Source organism: Schistocerca gregaria, chromosome 2 (assembly GCF_023897955.1).
Source record: "Schistocerca gregaria isolate iqSchGreg1 chromosome 2, iqSchGreg1.2, whole genome shotgun sequence".
NCBI classification, from domain to species: Eukaryota; Metazoa; Arthropoda; class Insecta; order Orthoptera; family Acrididae; genus Schistocerca; species Schistocerca gregaria.
Genome location: NC_064921.1, coordinates 751,233,164 through 751,254,647, shown reverse-complemented (window position 1 = coordinate 751,254,647; position 21,484 = coordinate 751,233,164). Strand labels below are relative to the sequence as shown.

General features: G+C 37.8%; 1 protein-coding gene across 1 annotated transcript in view; it reads right to left on the bottom strand.

The window, feature by feature from the left end:
* LOC126334933 (NFU1 iron-sulfur cluster scaffold homolog, mitochondrial-like) overlaps positions 1 to 20,592 on the bottom strand; it is a 29,869-nt gene extending 9,277 nt beyond the window's left edge. Inside the window, exons 1-4 of the mRNA XM_049997675.1 lie at positions 20,425 to 20,592; positions 20,133 to 20,292; positions 9,471 to 9,605; positions 6,678 to 6,795 (exon numbers count right to left, since the gene is read on the bottom strand). Of these exons, the coding sequence (XP_049853632.1) occupies positions 6,678 to 6,795; positions 9,471 to 9,605; positions 20,133 to 20,292; positions 20,425 to 20,498 (487 nt within the window). The 5' untranslated portion in view covers positions 20,499 to 20,592. The remainder of the gene's footprint in view (positions 1 to 6,677; positions 6,796 to 9,470; positions 9,606 to 20,132; positions 20,293 to 20,424) is intronic.
* Between the last annotated feature and the right edge of the window lie 892 nt (positions 20,593 to 21,484).

Here is a 21,484-nt window from a genome sequence, read left to right as displayed (position 1 = left end):
AACTGAGCTCCTGAGGGCGGATGGCTGTCTTAAATCCCCTCCCCCTGCAATGTGTTCTCTATGTGGTCCATGCCTGCGGCCGTGCATCAGCGGTTGCTGAGATGCTGGCGTCGGCGTCTTCGGTGGCGTTGGTGTAATTGCCTGTCCGCCCTGGTCACTCATTTGTTTTCTTTGCTGAGTATCTTTCTAACTAGACTCAATGCTGGTTCCCATGCTTTGCTGAGGTTCGAGATTGTGGCTATAACCTCAGCAAGGCATGGGAACCAGCACTGAGTCTAATTAAAAAAAACGCTCAGCAAAGAAAATGAACATGCGCCCAGGGTGGATGATTCAATTACACCAACGCCGCCACAGGCGCAGACCGCAGGGAGCATGCCTCGCAGGGGGAGGGGATTTAAGACGGCTGCCCACCCTCATGAGCTTGGTTCCTCAGCACAACTTATGATGGCGACATGTGTGATCGCCGAAATATTGTGCCCGTTGGACACTGTGGACCAGCAGTACACCTGTGGACTTTTCGAGCAAGAAATACACTGGGAGAAACTGATGAATCACATGCTTTGATTTTATTTGTCGACTGTTCTGAACATATAATTAGCCATTTTGGCATATAATTCTTCTGCACATCTGAATGTAACTGTTCCTGGGAGTGTCATTTTGTCTGTATTTGAAAAGTCTCTTTTCCTCACACTTGAGATTTTTATGTCTGCTGTTAACCACTTCTCTCTCTCTCTCTCTCTCTCTCTCTCTCTCTCTCTCTCTCTCTCTCTCTCTCTCGTTGGTGTCTTATTATTTGTGTTTGAGACGGAATGCTGCTTCAAAAGTAACTGAAAATGCTAGAGAACTTGTCAAACTTTCAGTTGATGTCATCTATTTGGAAAACTACTTCTGAACCTTCTCCTGATAATAGGGAAATAAATGTTTCTATACTATGTGTTTTCATATATTCTGAGTAGAATGTCTGAATCAGAAGTAGTAGTTGAACAGCAATCATATCCAATTAATTTGATATTTATGGATTCACTATTTAGAGAAATTAAGAAATATGAAGATAATGATATAGATATTCCTGCCATTAAAGAAAGGTGAGGTGGGAGAACCACATTCTCTGAATCAAGAGGTTTCGTTCTGTACTGATCAATAAGATAATAAATCAAAAATCATAGTACCTCAAGATCTGATTCCACACATATTTACTTTTTCCACAAGTCAACAGTCAGAGGACATTTAGGAGTCTTAATGGATAGAAACAGAATAAGAGAAAGCCTTATATGATGAAACTTTGACACTGATACAGTATGTGATCAAAAATATCTGGACACCCCCAAAAACATGTTTTTCATATTAAGTGCATTGTGCTGCCACATACTCCATATCAGTGACCTCAGTAATCTTTAGACATCGTGAGAGAGCAGAATGGCGTGCTCTGCGGAACTCACGGACTTTGAACTTGGTCAGATGATGGGTGTCACCACTTGCATCATATGTCTGTAAACGAGATTTCTACACTCCTGAACATTCGTAGGTCCCCAGTTTCCAATATGACAGTGAATTGGGAACATGAAGGGACACATGCAGCACAAAAGCGTACAGTCCGACCTCATCTGTTGACTGACAGATGCCGCCGACAGTCAAAGAGGGTCGTAATGTGTAAGTGTAACAGGAAGACATCTATCCAGACCATCAAACAGGAATTCCAAACTGCATCACAATCCACTGCAAGTACTATGACAGTTAGACAGGAGATGAGATAACTTGGATTTCATGGTCGAGCGTCTGCTCATAAGCCACACATCACGCCAGTAAATGCCAAATGACACCTCACTTTGTGTAAGGAGTGTAAACAATGGATGATTGAACAGTGGAAAAATGTTGTGTGGAAAGACGAATCATGGTACACAATGTGGTGATACGATGGCAAGGTGTGGGTATGGCAAATGCCCGCTGAACGTCATCTGCCAGCATGTGTAGTGCCAACAGTAAAATTCGGAGGTGGTAGTATTATGGTGTGGTCGTGTTTTTCATGGAGGGGGCTTCCACCCCTTGTTGTTTTGTGTGGCACTATCACAGCAGTTCTACACTGATGTTTTAAGCACCTTCTTGCCCCCCCACTGTTGAACGTCAATTAAGGGATGGCAATTTCGTCTTTCAACACGATCGAGCACCTGTTCATAATGCACGGCCTGTGGTGGAGTGGTTACATGACAATAACATCCCTGTAATGGAATGGCCTGCACAGAGTCCTGACCTGAATCCTACAGAACACCTTTGGCATGTTTTGGAACACCGTCTTTTTTCCAAGTCTCGTGGACCAACATTGATACCTATCCTCAGTGCAGCACTCTGTGAAGGATGGGCTGCCATTTGCCAAGAGACCTTCCAGCACCTGACTGAATGTATGCATGCGAGAGTGCAAGCTGTCATCAAGGCAAAGGGTGGGCCAACACCTTATTGAATTCTAGCATTACTGATGGAGGGCACCTCGAACTTTTAAGTCATTTTCAGCCAGGTGTCCAGATACTTTTGATCACATGGTGTATAATGAAAAGAATGTCAGTTTGTAAAGTGTGTGCATAAAGTAAACTAGCACAGAATTCCAAAGTATGATTCTTGGAAACTAAACCTGTAGAAAATATATGAAAAAAATATATTGACTACAGGTCACTTTCAAGACCTAAAAATAGTTAATTGTTATATTTTAGTCTGTGTTGATGCCTTTTTGTGTTTCACTTGGTTCTATCCTACAAGCTTTTACCTCATTTCAGTGCAACATGGGAGATAGTAGCTCTATTTACTCCAGTCACATTATTGTTGTTTGATTCCTAGTGAAAGCATACTTTTAAGAGCCTATCTTTCCCAGGTCGGAACAGTAAGTGATTAAGTTCTTAAGTAATATCTGTATGAAATGCATATTTGTTCATCAGCTGTTTTTTTTATTTTAAGCCCAAATATGAAACAGTTTCAGTAATGAACCATCTTCATGGATAAGGGTTAAAATGGTTTAAGCCACCACATTACATTTATAATGTAATGTACAATGTAATGTTGTGGCTTAAACCATTTTAACCCTCATCCATCAACATGGTCCATGACTCAAACCAGTTAATGGTAAATGTGCATTTCATACATCACTTGTCAGCTGTTGATAGCCAACTTCCAAAAATGTGTAAGTAATATCTGTTTTTTTTAGCATCCTGCTTTCAGGAATCTGCTACATGGTAGGTTAATGATCTGGCATTCCCGGGGAGGGGTGAGACAGTAATGTGTCACTTAGCAACACTTTCTAGCTCTCAGGAGGAGGATCTTCAGCTCTGTGCAGTGGCACCACCTGTAAGTGTTGCTGTGAAGAGTGGCCGGGGGCAGGTAGTCTGTTTTGAGCCTACTACCAGGAAAATAATGGCAGTACTTGTAAACTGGTGGCCACAGTTAGCTGCAAGAAGTGTTCTGCAATAGTGATCTGACTCTTTGCCACATTTTCTGCAGAACTGTATGCACTGTAGATAAGTACAGTATGATATCGTTGAGTATTATATGAGTAAAGCTGAAATTCCAGAATGGGAAAATCTTTTGTGAATGAATACACAGCATTCCAAGGATTAGGAAACACAAGCAGTACGTTTCTTCTGTTACCAAACATGGCTTGTTTACTCTAGACTGTGTTCAAGTCTACTCCCTCTCCGAGATCGTAGATTTCATACTGACTGGTTTGATATTTCCTTTCCGAACTTGTGTGGTCTGGCTTAAATAAGGAAATCTGTTCAGAGCTTGCAGGCAGTGCCTCTAGTTTGGACATGGCTATTACTGACTTAACTAGGTAAGTCCTGATGTAAGGTTTACCCTGGTGCTTGCTTCAGTATTGTTGACCACAATGGTAGCCAGGAAGTGATATGTAAAAGATGTGTATTTAATATATTTCAGAAAGTATCTTGCAGTGGTTAGTAGCTTAGTCTCATAATTCTGAATCTATCTGGTCGCCTTCAGGCTCTAAAATGCAAGTGAAGCCCTTCATGACAGTAATCTTACGAGGTGTTATTTTAAGTTATTTTAGTGGTATGTTTAATCATGCTCTCCTGTATAAAATAATTATTTTGTGGGTTATGGTTTGCTGATTTGTTACGGTATTCTGAGGAATTTGACTGAGTTGGGACTGGGTTATAAAATCCGTATCTGGGGCAGGGCTGGAAGGAAGTTAACAGCCACAAGTGCAGGTAAGTTGGATACGAACTGTAACCTTCTGTTTTGGTCAAGGCTTAAGCTGTTTATTTGTATGATTACCAGAGTAACTAGCAGTGAACAAAAGTATTGACGACTTGTGACCTGAAGAAGCTAACTCAGTTTATGTAGCTATCAGTACTACTGAATGTATTACTCTACTGATGTATAATGTTTTGCTGTATCTCAGGGCAAGTAAATTTTCTTTCTCAAAGTTTTTATTGATAAAGTGCTTGTGTTTAATTAATAAATGTTTGAGCTGTTGTTCTGCACTTTAATAACAAAGACCTTGCTCCACTACTCCCTGTGGTATACTGTTACGGTTCTTTTACAGTTCTGAGTGGGTAGCATGTAGCTTGGGAGGATAACAACTTTTAAGCTGAAAACATCTGTAAGGTTCAGCACTAGCTCTTTCTTCCCCCTAGTTCAGAGAAAGTGGATATTGAAGTTACCACAGAACACTATTGATTTCTTGTCTAGATGAAACCCATTTAAGAGATTTAAGAGTTTATTTTTGAGTGAGTCAAAATTTTCATTTGAGGAGCGATACACACACGTAACAATTATACTTTAACCACTGACTTCAATGAGTAATAGCTTAAAGCCCCTTTCTGCACTTAGATGCTCGAACATATTAATTGGTTTATGTTTCTGCTCTTCTTTCATTAAAATTATAGTACATCCTCTTTATGTTTCTACAGGAATGATTTGCTAGTACGTAGCCTGATATCTAAAGAGAGAGAATATGGTCAATCTTTAGCCATTGCTCTGTGAGGCACAGACCACTGAAAAATGTGGTTCAGTCTTTAGCAAACACTCTACATCTGAAACTCTGTGACAATATTTTTATGGCTAATTGAAAGAATTTTGTTGCTGTCATTTATCTGACTATTGCCAGTACCGATTTTTAAATTACTATTTAAATTTCCTACAGGCATTTTTATTACAGCACTTACAAAAAATCATCTGTATAGGTATTTGGCGGATACTTCTATGTATCTAAGAGACCATAGCTGCATTGGTGACTGGAGAAGATATGGCAGTGAAGCCATTTTTTTGTTCCTGTATGTTTTATACAGTGTCTCACGTTTCTTGATAACAATTTTTTTTCCCATCACAAGCTGCTTTTCTTGCCAATTTAAGTGATAGTCCTCTACCACAGAGATCAGTAACTTCTAATCTTTATGTGAAAAATATTTTTGCAGTATCTATCTCTGTTCCATCACGATCACAGAGGCAGGTCTTACCAGTGTGGAATGGTCATTAACAGAATATTTGTACAAATCAGGTGCCCTAACACTAATTCATCAGTGACTAATGCAGTCTCATTTCTTAATGTATCAATTGCTCCTCCACACAACACATCAAAGTCATTGTGAGTTAAATAACTGATTTTGGGAGTGTTTCCCTATTTCAGACAAGGGAGCACCAGGTTTAACAAATTTTATTGTTTTTCCAGCCACTGTTTCACTAATCTGAGCAGCAATCGCATGACTGTCACTGCAAGCACACACAATAAACTTTTGTTATTTTTTTAGTATTTTGAAACTCTACAGTTGTACACTGTTATGGCTTTCAGAAGAAGTGAAAAGTAGTTGTGTATCTTCTTTAAGAAATGGGGTATCACACTTCAATTCTGAAACTCAGTATGTTTGAAAGAATTACTGAAGACACCCTATTTCTTTTTTCCCTCACCTGGTTACCTGATTTTGTTACCTTATTGGCGCTGCTTTTGAGATTAGCACTAGTACTGTTTATTATTTCCACTGAATATAAGCCAGAATTTATTAGATTTTCCTGGCACATAGTACACACTTTGGGCTGTTGCAGCTTTTTCTTTCTTTATTTTAGTGTATATTTTCATACTAATTGTCTCTCTCCTGGAATTCTGCCTCAATACTTTGTCATTCTTAAAACAGAAAATAGATATTTGGTCCTCATACATAGCCATAGTTTTAATAGGCTGGTACATTTCAAAACTGTTACGAGTAATATTTCTAAAACTATGACTCTCATTTTTCACATTAAAATTCACATTAAACCACATGGTGATTATGTCTCATAAGTTAGTCACACCTTTTTGTAGATGATCATTTTGTGTACTGAGGCACTAAGTTTTATCAGGTAGCTCCTTACACATTAGTGACAGCTCACACTTTCAGCCACAGTTTTCATGTTCACTCTTTTGTCACATTTTCACTGCACCAGATGATGCACGTCCAGTATGCCAGTAGTTTTGAATTTTCCTTCACTGAAGAATCCATTTTTTCACAACAAAAATAGAAAACACTGCTACATATTACACAGATTATGCCAATCTTAACTGTTTTGTTGCACTTTGGATATTTTTTTATCAGTTAGAGATGATCTTTTGTTGGAGTTTACACAACTTACATTAATTATCACCATCTTGTTAACACATAATAAAAGATTTCTGTACATCAATAATCAGTTAATGAGCTTACGTGTATCTGCTGGACCTTGCTCATCTGTGATGATAGGCAGTCCACTAGCAAAGAAATCCATTATAGTTGCAAAGATTTCTGGCTTCAGTATTTTCCACTCCACTGAATCATCATCAACCTGCACACAAGTTCCATTTAGTTATTTACTGCCTGTCTGTGAGATGCAGTTAATGTGTAATGGTGCAATGCAATGTAACCTCACTTCTCAAATTTAAAAAAAGGTATATATCAACATAAAATTTCAATTCATGATTCTCAAAATGTCTTTCTCATAGAAATAGTGGATGCACAATTAACATTCTTTTTCAGGAAGTAATCCATTATGTCATTTATTTTAAAATAGTACATCATAGAAGAAATAACAGCTTGAAAGGACTGTAGAATATGTTACTGCTCATGAACAGACATATTTCTTGGTCTCTGAATTCTCACATCAGTGTTTATCTTCGCTGTCTGTTAAGCAATAACCACAACACAGTTACAGTAAGATCACTGATAGGAGAAAAACTCATACAAAAACAATCAAACATATTCAGTGACTTATGTACACCTGTCACATAATGGTCAAAACTGTTCAGTAAGACTAAAAAAACAGGTTAAAAGCTACGTATTGGACCACCCTTCCATTCTTCAATATGGTGCGGGTGTAAACATTAGGCTTCACTACCTGTCAATGTGTTATCACAACCACATTTTCTGCTTCCACATTTGTTGGCTTCACCTACTCATGAACTGCCATCTTCCAACCTAATCTAGACTTCAGGCTGTGCTACAGACCAGTCACAACATCACAACATCCCCGATTTTGGGGGAGGGGGCAGTCCGTCATGTGAGGGGGGAGGCGGTCCATCACGTAGCTTTGGCCAAAAACAGTATTTCCATCAAGATGAAAATTAACTTGAGAGAATGATAAAATTAAGGAAGAGATGTTTTGGCAGTAATTACCTTCAGAAGGCAAAATTCTTAATCCTGCTGAGAGAGACACACGTAAGTAAAAGAAACTGTTCTAGCTTACAAAACCTTTAGTTCCATGTCTGGGTAGAGAAGTAGAAAAGGATAGGTTAGAAAGGAAAGTTAAGCAAGTCACTCATACCCCTGAATGAAATGATGTGAGTATGAGAGGAGACAAAGATGAAGGGGGAAGTACCAGACATTTTACACTTTCACAGACAGAACTCAAAACATACATTTTAGGGACGGTATAGCCACCATTCTTGTGCCCCTCCCATCTCTTTCTTTCTCCTCTCCATCACAGCTTCGAATTTTACCGTTCTATTTCTCTTCCTCTAACCTATCTACCTCTTATATATCTCTTTCACCCCATTCTATCGCCTTATGTCTCTGCTCGATGAGAATAACTCACAAGCTGCAAGAACATAACGAGAAAATTCCCAACTAACAATGTGACTGACATTCAGAAAAGAAAAGTATGTTTACTTTCATATACATAGTCATTATTATTATTATTATTATTACTATTACTATTATTATTATTATTACTATTATTATTGATTGTTATAATTATTTTTTATTGTTATAATTATCATTGTACTACTGTTATGATATCTATTTTTTTTCTTTAACATCAATACTGCATAATAGGCTATATGTCCTTAATGTTAAGTAGAAACTGTAACTCGTTCAATCTGAGTATGCCTGGTTAGGTGTAAGAGAGGGCCTGAAGGCCCTAATCTTGCCAGGTAAAATAAATGCATAAATAAATAAATAAATAAATACATTGGTAAGCACTCTACCAGCATCGGTCCAGAGAATATGAGAACACAGTGAGAAGTACAGATGGATGAGACGAAGATAAATGAAACTAATTAAGTGCTAGGAGGAAGAGGAAATGGTAAAAAAAAAAAAAAAAAAAAAAGGGTAAAAAGGGGGGAGAGGTGTAAAAAGCAATAAAGAACGTAACTGAATAACAACTAATAATCATGGAACAATGAGGATGATCGTAGAAAAGGAAGGGGGATCTTTCACGTTATTCTGTCATAACGGGACATATATTTCTACGTAAATACACAAAGAGTATTTTAAATAGTAATACTGTTATATCAGTAACTGTTAACCGTGGTTGAAATTTAGGGAGAGTTTACTCAATTATAGTTTAAAAAATAAAATTAGCAGTAAATAACTGGCATCAGCCAGGATAATATTGATATTGCAGTAATGAACAGCCTCCTCAGCAGTAATCCAAGTTACATGAAGCTGTCATAACAAACAAATTTCAAAGGTAGATTTTCTTTTCTTGTTGTGGGCAATACAAATTAGTTTTAATTACTAGAAGCAATTGAATCTTTATAACAGCCAGTAGCCTTAAATATTTATGTATGAGAAGCTATTTAGAATGGACCCGGCCTTTATATGCTGAAAAGAATTGTCCTCATTATTTGCAGAGAAAATGGTATGCACTGCTGGTCCCAGAAAAGGCTCAATGGAATAATGAAACAGTTTTCACAGGCTTTGCAATTTAAAAAAATTTCTACACAAGTTTAAATGCAAGAAGTCCTGTGTCTAGCATTACTATGGGCTACAACACTGACATACAATTTCTATAATAGATATTTTTTTTCTTATTCTGCAAACATCCAAAATAACGAATCACAAAACCCAATTCCTTCAGTGATTTGTGGGCGAGCTTGAGAAATTAAATCTGACAGAGAACTATTGACTATCTCCAATTTCTTCCTCTTATGTAAATTAGAGGTTTAGAAAGTCCATCAATAAGATTAAACATGTATGTATATACACATATTAATAAAATATACCAGAAAGCTGTGAAAGTACCTTGGTAACTGTGATGAAATCTGGCCCATAGAACACTGACTTAACTCCTTCAATGCGAAACAACAAGCGTCCAAGTGGTGAACAGTGAGCTGACTGCCCATTAGGGAAGTCCCTAGTCTGGCCCGGCCCCAAAACCTAGAAAGTACAAACAACACTCACTAAGAAGTTGTGTGAAATGAAATGCATCATTTACGTAAGTTGGAAATATCTCACCATGTCATAGTTTTTATTGGAATTCAAGCAACAATGAATAAAAGTAAAATTCTAATCTAATTTAAGTTATATGTTTTAAATCGAAGTATACACCATCAGGTCAGTACTGAGTAGCCACAATGACTAACAGTTACTACAAGGTTAAGGGGTAATGGGTTGCCCCTGTTAATTAAACATTAAGAAAGAATTAATAAATTGTAGTAATGAGCTAGATCTAGGATTTCTGTGTAGCAAGATACATTTTGAAGCCACAGGTGTATAACTGGATCATTTAAAAATTGCTATTGCATCTCTTTATAGATTTCCAGATGGAAGTCCACTAATAGCTTTAGAAAAATTTGAGACTTTACTAATTTCTTTCTTAGTCCTCAGTGGAAGAAATATAGTATAGTGATTGGTGGTGACATCAATGCCGCATTTAATGTAAACAAAGATGTGCACACAAATGAATTTAAAAACCACTTACAACAATTCAACTTCATTTTTACAAACTGCAAACCCACAAGACAGTCCGCTTATCTCGACAACATACTTTACAAATGTCAATAGAGAGTTACCGTCTTCAGATATAGCTGTCTTCGATTTCTCGGAACATGACTCAATTTGGGTAAAAATAGGTACAGGTAGGCCTAATATGGACTATAAGGAGTTTAAAGAGCCTAAAATACTCATTACAAGACCAATAACTCAAGAAAAATTGTCTAATTTCATGGTCTTACTCAGTAATTATGATTGGTCACATATGTTTAACAATAATGTCCAGGGCTCTGCCAATTCATTGTTTGATATATTTTTTCATTCTTTCTTAAATATATTCGAGACCAATTGCCCTCAAGACAAATGTAAAATTAACCCCCAAAAGTAACGGCAATAGACATAGGGATAAGAATCCATGGTATACCGCTCAACAAGCCAATATGAAAAGGAGGTTGTTATTGTATAGGGATTCTTACAGACTTCAGAAATCTGATATGGCTAAACAAAGGTACTCAAGAGCACAAAAGGAATATAAGTATGCTTTAAATGAGGCCAAAAAACAACAAACATAACCTAGGCAGCATTGAGTTATCAAAAAATAAATGCAAAAAAGCATGCACTATAATAAATTCAGTGGCCTAACGCAAGCAGAAAACTGAGGTAGAAATTTCAGCAGATGAATTTATTAACTACTGTATAATATGTGTTAACCAAATTAGGGAAAGCATTGGGAGGCCGCAAGGAACTGTAGCAGATCTCATTAAATATCATACTGTAGACTACACACTGAAAGATAAATTCCTTTTAATAGAGGTCACACCAGATGTTGTATTAACTATTGTAAATAATTTTAGGCCCTCTAATAGTGAATACATATATAGTATTTCTTGTAATATGTTACAAAAGATAACTGGGCCCATAGTATATTCTCTTACTAAATGTAGGTATAAACAGATGTCTAATTGAAGGAGTATTCCCAGACGTATTAAAATTATCCTGGGTAGTGCCCATTTACAAGAAAGAAGACAAAAATTGCCCATCTAGCTATCGCCAAATATTCTGACACCTATTCTATCTAAAGTAACTGAAGTTAAGTGTGGTGTGCCACAAGGCTCAGTATTAGGACCTCTGCTATTTTCCCTAATGACAAACGATGTACCATCTTACCGAAATACTCACTCCATTCTCTATGCAGACGATACCACTTTTTCCAATATCAGCTCAGGCATGGATGTGATCCAAACTGCGGCAAATGACACAATATCACAAGCATCAGTCTGATTTCGAGCTAATGGGTTCCTGCTTAATGAGAGTAAAACTCAAAAGATTTTATTTAGTTTAAGAGATCTGCCAGTAGCAGATTTCATGGATAGCATTAAGTCCTTAGGTATTGTTATAGATAGTAAATTAACTTGGCATTTTCAATACATTAGTGCAAGGCTGTCTAGAGTGGTGTATTTGTTACAGAATTTAAAAAACCATGTACCTGCAGCCTATGTAAGATCGCCCTACATTGCTTTTTTTTCCAAAGCATTGTATCTTATGGTTTTTAATATGGGGCAATAGCTAACACCTTTAGGACATTTTGGTACTTCAGAAGAAAGTAATTAGAATTATCACAAACAGTGATAAACTGGCCCACTACAAACCACTGTTTATAAACTTAAAAGTATTACCTGTTATAAACATGTACATTTACACTGCTATACTGCATATAAAGAGCAGTGTAAAAGAGATACCAGAATAAGAGATGTATACTCTCATGGAATCAGAAATAGTAGCCATCTTGACATGCCTTACGACAGATTATCCAAGTCACTGTACAGCTACGAAGTGGTAAGTATGAAGGTGTTTAACAAACTGCCACTAGAATGGGTAGAAGCTCCATTTGATTTATTTAAAGACAAATCCTTGCTACTCACTTCAGGAATTTTATGACTGTAAAATATCATAGTGGTACCAGTTTGGAGAGTACAGCATAATTTATTTAACTGAGTAATTTATGATGCAATGTTTTTCATATTATTTGATTTTAAATATTTTATTTTATGGAAAACCAATAGTGACATAATGATCTTCAATCCCTTGTATATATGCTGTATAACTTGTATATATGTAACTTGACTTTGCATTTTCATTTAGCTATTACAGCAATTGACAATTTCATTCAATTCAATTCAATTCAATTAAACATGTTGTTATTTGCTGTGTCAGTGAAAAATCAAACGAACTGCATTTAGGGCTCAGTATTCCAATGACAACTGTCCTGAGCTCTAACACAACCGAACTGAAACCTTGTTGTGGCACGGTGACAATTAATGTCAGTTTTTGCACATTATGAGCTATGATTGTAGGAACTTGGCTCAAAGATGTTCACAATGCATTTGCCGGCTTTGTCATTTTATCTTTTACAGTAAGTGGAAATCACCATAACATGATTTACGTTCTGTCATAATAGCAACATGTTACATCAGTGTCACACTGAGCTGTCTTGTGAAGGTAACCTGAGACAAAGTGCACCACTATGTCATCTACTTGCCTAATTTTTGTAAATCATTTTAACACTAATGGACACATTTTTCCATTTCTTTGCATATCACAAACCCTTGATCCAAGAGAGAGAGGTGCTAGTCAGTCAGTCAGCTCAACAGAAGGCTGTCCAATGTAAAATGGCTAAGGAGAGTGGCAACATTGAAAACAAAGATAAATGAAAACACTACAATATGGACCTTGGTCTACAACAGAGATAAATTTGTTACCGCAACCAGTCACATTGGGGTGGTGTGGAGTTGGCTTAGGTTGGGTATAGGGCAGTGTGGAGGGGAATGGGGGAGTATGGCACTATCAAGATCTAGCCCTGCACCTGCTATACGGACGTCTGACTCACAGCTCTCATACAAGATAAGTAATTTAAGTAGTAATCAACTTTTTTAACACTTTAAACTAATTTATTACATTAATTATAGCGCTCTTCAAGCGTGCCATTAAAGGTTTTTGCCATACTCACAAATTTTCACAGTGATCACGTAAAGTTCGTTTTGTTTACATATTGCGACAAGGCCGAACTTTTGAGCTTTCAGATTAAACTTCATACCACAGTTTTAAGTGCATTTACTGATAGTTTAGTGTGCTAAATACGTTTGCTGCCTCTTTATACCTGTAGAGTATCGTCATCTCTTAAGAAATTTCCAGTAAAAAACTTCTGAACCACTGTTTACATAGTCTCAAGTAGGCCTAATTTTTTGTACATGTATTTTCATTATTTTCCGGTAACTGAATTGTCTTTCTGTCACTAAAATTTTTACCATGAGTGTAAAGCCCCCCCCCCATGAATCATGGACCTTGCCGTTGGTGGGTAGGCTTGTGTGCCTCAGCGATACAGATGGCCGTACCGTAGGTGCAACCACAACGGAGGGGTATCTGTTGAGAGGCCAGACAAACGTGTGGTTCCTGAAGAGGGGCAGCAGCCTTTTCAGTAGTTGCAGGGGCAACAGTCTGGATGATTGACTGATCTGGCCTTGCAACATTAACCAAAACGGCGTTGCTGTGCTGGTACTGCGAACGGCTAAAAGCAAGGGGAAACTACAGCCGTAATTTTTCCCGAGGACATGCAGCTTTACTGTATGATTAAATGATGATGGCATCCTCTTGGGTAAAATATTCCGGAGGTAAAATAGTCCCCCATTCGGATCTCCGGGCGGGGACTACTCAGGAGGATGTCGTTATCAGGAGAAAGAAAACTGGCGTTCTACGGATCGGAGCGTGGAATGTCAGATCCCTTAATCGGGCAGGTAGGTTAGAAAATTTAAAAAGGGAAATGGATAGGTTAAAGTTAGATATAGTGGGAATTAGTGAAGTTCGGTGTCAGGAGGAACGAGACTTCTGGTCAGGTGATTACAGGGTTATAAACACAAAATCAAATAGGGGTAATGCAGGAGTAGGTTTAATAATGAATAGGAAAATAGGAACGCGGGTAAGCTACTACAAACAGCATAGTGAACGCATTATTGTGGCCAAGATAGATACGAAGCCCATGCCTACTACAGTAGTACAAGTTTATATGCCAACTAGCTCTGCAGATGACGAAGAAATTGAAGAAATGTACGATGAAATAAAAGAAATTATTCAGATAGTGAAGGGAGACGAAAATTTAATAGTAATGGGTGACTGGAATTCGAGTGTAGGAAAAGGGAGAGAAGGAAACATAGTAGGTGAATATGGATTGGGGCTAAGAAATGAAAGAGGAAGCCGCCTAGTAGAATTTTGCACAGAGCACAACTTAATCATAGGTAACACTTGGTTTAAGAATCATGAAAGAAGGTTGTATACGTGGAAGAACCCTGGAGATACTAAAAGGTATCAGATAGATTATATAATGGTAAGACAGAGATTTAGGAACCAGGTTTTAAGTTGTAAGACATTTCCAGGGGCAGATGTGGACTCTGACCACAATCTATTGGTTATGACCTGTAGATTAAAACTGAAGAAACTGCAAAAACGTGGGAAATTAAGGAGATGGGACCTGGATAAACTGAAAGAACCAGAGGTTGTACAGAGTTTCAGGGAGAGCATAAGGGAACAATTGACAGGAATAGGGGAAAGAAATACAGTAGAAGAAGAATGGGTAGCTCTGAGGGATGAAGTAGTGAAGGCAGCAGAGGATAAAGTAGGTAAAAAGACGAGGGCTGCTAGAAATCCTTGGGTAACAGAAGAAATATTGAATTTAATTGATGAAAGGAGAAAATATAAAAATGCAGTAAATGAAGCAGGCAAAAAGGAATACAAACGTCTCAAAAATGAGATCGACAGGAAGTGCAAAATGGCTAAACGGGGATGGCTAGAGGACAAATGTAAGGATGTAGAGGCTTATCTCACTAGGGGTAAGATAGATACTGCCTACAGGAAAATTAAAGAGACCTTTGGAGAGAAGAGAACCACGTGTATGAATATCAAGAGCTCAGATGGCAACCCAGTTCTAAGCAAAGAAGGGAAGGCGGAAAGGTGGAAGGAGTATATAGAAGCTTTATACAAGGGTGATGTACTTGAGGACAATATTATGGAAGAGGATGTAGATGAAGACAAAATGGGTGATGCGATACTGCGTGAAGAGTTTGACAGAGCACTGAAAGACCTGAGTCGAAACAAGGCCCCCGGAGTAGACAACATTCCATTAGAACTACTGACGGCCTTGGGAGAGCCAGTCCTGACAAAACTCTACCAGCTGGTGAGCAAGATGTATGAGACAGGCGAAATACCCTCAGACTTCAAGAAGAATATAATAATTCCAATCCCAAAGAAAGCAGGTGCTGACAGATGTGAAAATTACCGAACTATCAGTTTAATAAGTCACAGTTGCAAAATACTAACGCGAATTCTTTACAGACGAATGGAAAAACTGGTAGATGCAGACCTCGGGGAGGATCAGTTTGGATTCCGTCGAAATGTTGGAACACGTGAGGCAATACTGACCTTACGAGTGATCTTAGAAGCTAGATTAAGAAAAGGCAAACCTACGTTCCTAGCATTTGTAGACTTAGAGAAAGCTTTTGACAATGTTGACTGGAATACTCTTTTTCAAATTCTAAAGGTGGCAGGGGTAAAATACAGGGAGCGAAAGGCTATTTACAATTTGTACAAAAACCAGATGGCAGTCATAAGAGTCGAGGGGCATGAAAGGGAAGCAGTGGTTGGGAAAGGAGTGAGACAGGGTTGTAGCCTCTCCCCGATGTTATTCAATCTGTATATTGAGCAAGCAGTAAAGGAAACAAAAGAAAAATTTGGAGTAGGTATTAAAATTCATGGAGACGAAGTAAAAACTTTGAGGTTCGCCGATGACATTGTAATTCTGTCAGAGACGGCAAAGGACTTGGAAGAGCAGTTGAACGGAATGGACAGTGTCTTGAAAGGAGGATATAAGATGAACATCAACAAAAGCAAAACGAGGATAATGGAATGTAGTCCAATTAAATCGGGTGATGCTTAGGGAATTAGATTAGGAAATGAGACACTTAAAGTAGTAAAGGAGTTTTGCTATTTAGGAAGTAAAATAACTGATGATGGTCGAAGTAGAGAGGATATAAAATGTAGACTGGCAATGGCAAGGAAAGCGTTTCTGAAGAAGAGAAATTTGTTAACATCGAACATAGATTTAAGTGTCAGGAAGTCATTTCTGAAAATATTTGTTTGGAGTGTAGCCATGTATGGAAGTGAAACATGGACGATAACTAGTTTGGACAAGAAGAGAATAGAAGCTTTCGAAATGTGGTGCTACAGAAGAATACTGAAGATAAGGTGGATAGATCACGTAACTAATGAGGAGGTATTGAATAGGATTGGGGAGAAGAGAAGTTTGTGGCACAACTTGACTAGAAGAAGGGATCGGTTGGTAGGACATGTTTTGAGGCATCAAGGGATCACAAATTTAGCATTGGAGGGCAGTGTGGAGGGTAAAAATCGTAGAGGGAGACCGAGAGATGAGTACACTAAGCAGATTCAGAAGGATGTAGGTTGCAGTAGGTACTGGGAGATGAAGAAGCTTGCACAGGATAGAGTAGCATGGAGAGCTGCATCAAACCAGTCTCAGGACTGAAGAGCACAACAACAACAACGAGTGTAAAGTGCCTGACGTGCCACAGAATCGTTACCTCTGGGGTCTGGTGTGATGGATGTAGTAACTTTTTTCATTGTGGCGATTGTAGTGTTGTGGTAATTGGGAAAATGTGCGAGACTCATCAGTGGTTCTGTAGGCTATGCAGTAGAGATAGAGGAGGGGAAAATTGCTGCCCTGCAGGCTGAGTTAGATGAGGCTAGGTGAGAACTGGGCAGGTTAAGGGGGGGAGAAGGGTAAACAAGGGTGGGAAGTGGCAACAGGCATATGGAACAGGCCAAGAAATTCTTCTGACAGCTTTGTTATTAATGAACAAAATAGGTTTGACCCGTTGCCTCAGTCAGAAACTGATGAGCCTCTCACAGAAGTAGATGTAGAGAGGGCTCAACAAGCTTTCAGCAGCAAATTGAATAAGAATGTAGGGAAGTCTGCAAAGAGAAAGAAAGTCTTGTTGCTAGGTAGTTCACATGCTAGGGGTGTGGGCTAACTTCTGCTGGATAAATTAGGGTCAGAATACCAGGTCACAAGTTTTTTCAAACCTAGTGCTTAACTGGGGCAGGTTACAGAGGATTTAGGTTCACTGTGTAGAGGCTTTACTAAGGAAGATACCGTGGTTATTGTGGGTGGGCCAGGCAACAGTATTGACAGAGACCCGGAGTACAGCAAAGAGTGTGACCTGCCAAAGATTGCATCAACATCGAGTCATACCAGTGTTGGGTTGGTGTCGGTATTATTGCAAACTTTAGGGAAAGCCTATAGAAGCTAGACTAGGATGAAGTCTATAAGGAACCCAATGCCAACTTGAAATATAACTTATTTCACGATACATTTTTAAGGGTATTTGAAAATTGTTTTCCCAAGAAAATAGTTAAACATAATTCCAAGAATACATATAAAAAACCTTGGCTAACTAAAGGAATAAGAATATCTTGCAACCATAAAAGAGAACTGTATCTAACAGCAAGAAGGAGTACTGACCCCAAAATTGTTCAATATTATAAAGTCTATTGTGGGGTACTAAAAAAAAGTTATTAAAAAGTCCAGAATTATGTGTATCATGTCTGAGACCAGTAACTCTGATAATAAAATTAAAGCAATTTGGAATATTACTGAAAGGGAAATAGGGCAACCAAGCGCACAGGAAGACTTAAGTGCCATAAAACTGAATGACAAGTGTACTAACAAACAATTAGAAATAAAAAAATTTTCAAGAATCATTTTTTTTAAATGTTGTGGAGAAAATAGGATCTAGATCTTCACTAGAAGAGCCAAGGCTACTAATAGAAGAGGCCATACCTGTGCAGTTTGAAACAACTATAATTCCACCACCCTCTCCCTCTGAAATCAGTAAAATAATAAACTCGCTGAAAAGTAAAAACTCTTAAGGAATTGATGGCATCTCCAGCAAGGTACTTAAAGCTTGTTCCCCACAGATATGTAGGGTTCTCAGCCACGTATGTAATAGCGCTTTGGAGCAGGATGTTTTCCCCGATAGACTTAAATATGCCATTGTAAAACCATTGCATAAAAAGGGGGATACATCGGATGTCAACAACTACCGCCCAATCTCTCTTCTGACAGCTCTATCAAAAAATTTCGAGAAAGTAATGTATTCAAGAGTAGCCTCCCATATTTGTAAAAATAAAGTACTAACAAAATGTCAGTTTGGTTTTCAGAAAGGCTTTTCAACAGAAAATGCTATATACACTTTCCCTGATCAAATATTAAGTGATCTGAATAGCCGGACATCACCCATTGGTATTTTTTTGTGATCTCTCAAAGGCCTTTGATTGTGTAAATCATGGAATTCTTTTAGATAAGCCAAATCATTATGGTTTGAGTGGGGCACTGCACAAATGGTTTAATTCATACTTAACTGGAAGAATGCAGAAAGTTGAAATAATGTAATGTTAAAACAACAACCGATTCCTCAAACTGGGGGGATATCAAGTACAAGGTCCCTCAGGGTTCGGTCTTAGGTCCTTTACTGTTCTTGATATACATTTATGACTTACCATTCCACATTGATGAAGATGCAAAGTTAGTTCTTTTTATAATGATACAAGTACAGTAATAACATCCAAAAACCAAGAACTAAGTGATGTAATTGTAAATGATGTTTTTCACAAAATTATTAAGTGGTTCTCAGCAAACAGACTCTTTAAATTTTGATAAAACACAGTATAAACAGTTCTGTACAGTAAATGGCACAACTCCAGTAATAAATACAGACTTTGAACAGAAGTCTGTAACTCAGGTAGAATTTTCAAAATTTTTAGGTGTGTCCATTGATGAGAGGTTAAACTGGAAGCAACACATTGATGGTCTGCTGAAACATCTGCGTTCAGCTACGTATGCTATTAGAGTTATTGCAAATTTTGGTGATAAGAATCTCAGTAAATTAGCTTACTGTGCCTACTTTCATTCATTGCTTTCGTATGGCATCATATTCTGGTGTAATTCATCATTGAGTAGAAAAGTATTCATTGCTCAAAAACGTGTAATCAGAATAATTGCTGGAGCCCACCCACGCTCATCCTGCAGACATCTATTTAAGGATCTAGGCATCCTCACAGTATTTATACACACTTATGAAATTTGTTGTTAATAATCCAACCCAGGTCAAAAGTAATAGCAGTGTGCATAGCTGTAACACCAGGAGAATGGATGATCTTCACTATGCAGGGTTAAATCTGACTTTGGCACAGAAAGGGGTAAACTATGCTGCCACAAGTCTTTGGTCACCTACCAAACAGCAACAAAAGCCTGACAGATAGCCAACCAATCTTTAAAAATAAACTAAAAGAATTTCTACTCATTGGCTGAATTTTTAGATATAAATTAAGGGAAAAAAACATTAGTGTCATGCAATATTTCGTGTAATGTAATATCTTGTACAGACATTTTTTTTATTAACCTGACACGTTACACATCATTACGAAGTGTTGTATTCATGATCTATGGAACAAGTATTAATCTAATCTAACAAATAAATTACAAAATACGGAAGAGGGGTCCACTACAAAACTTTTCTCGGCATTCACATTTATTAGTTCAGAAAACTCTCACGAAATTATCACCTTCCAAACTAAAACACCTTGGATTACACTGCAGAAAAGTCTGTCACCACAACCAAGATTTGGGGGGATAGGGGGCTAAAATACCACACTTTCCCCCAATAGCGACCTATGGTTTTGAGATTTTAAATGCTAAAGTAGGCCTATTTAACGATAAACTATCGCTCTCGCTTAAATCTGTTATTCCGAAAAGTCTGTCCAGTCATAGGCTTTATACAGAAGCCAGAGAAAAATTGTGAACCACTCTAGTCTGTTATTAGACGTACATTTATAAGGTTAGCCACTTACCTCCACTCCCGGTAAAAATTTCAGACAATTTGGATTCGGCGTTTCCTGAGTCTGTATGAACATTGTTCTCCTTGGTTGTATGTAGGTGAGGAACAATTTATTCCCACCATACTTAAATACGCGGTTTGAGAATGTTCTTGTACCAATATCTGTCAGCACCCTGTATATATAACATACTATGCACTAGCAATTGATCAAGCATAAAGAGATGTCATAACAGAGAAGATGACAACGTACGTCCGTATCACAGTGCGCTTTACTGATTACCTTGATGATTTCAATTTAGTATTACCTCAAATTCTGCGCTGAAGTGATCGAAAATAATCGGCGGCACGCAATACCAAATTTCAAAACCCTGTTTGCCATTTTCACAATTTACGGGTTTACGCAACAGTCAGCTGTTTGCCAAACTTAACGATTGCCAACATCAAACGTAACCCATCTGAACAAAGGGTGACCAACATCGGAAAATACAGATGCAAATTTGCTCGGAAATCAGAAACTGACGAGGAGAAATCGACTGAAGTAGATCTCGATATTCAGTCCTAGCTTTCACGTCTTGAAACTACTAGGACCCAAGACAATAATACTTTAAGTCAGGAGATCAAGTATTGGGGTACTTATATTGTGAGGTAAACGCTATGCAGAGAATATCTCTCCACTTTTCGTAGTTTGTTTACGACATATGTAAATAACAGCAGCAAAATTATAATGAGTGCATATGGAAATAATCTGAATCTTAATGCTCGCCAGATACTTGCCCACAATCTCGTTTCTGAATTTACCTTGCAGTTTTAGTTTTTCCGGCGGAAGATGCGTTAAGTATGGCGGGAACGCAAATATTAGACTACGCCGCTAGTCACTTGTAACTCGTTTTATCAGCTTTAAACCTAACCCAGAACTGGCGCTGAGCTAAAGGCCCGTTGGTGGTCATCGCAACTAGTCTTTCAGGGATGTAAAATGCTGTAAAATAATAAATAATGCTGTAAAATAATATTTGCGGGAGTTCCCAAAAGATGTTGCTTGACGATATTTAGTCTAATTTTAAATCACCAAGAACACACGCCACTTGGCCTGCTTAAGACTTCTTTATTGACTTTTTGCTTAGAAGCCATCTCAGAATCATCACAATGATCACATCTTTGCTACCAAAGAATAAACAAAAAAATTAAAGATATTACATCATGTTATCAGTAATGAACTATAACTATTAATCATCAAAATATTAATGGTCTTGGGAACTTCATAAGATATAAAAATTCCATTTAGATTCATTACTGTTGCCTTTACTGGTGCATAATATCAAACTCTTATTTAGTCGACTCTAATATCCTCTCGTAAATATATATTAC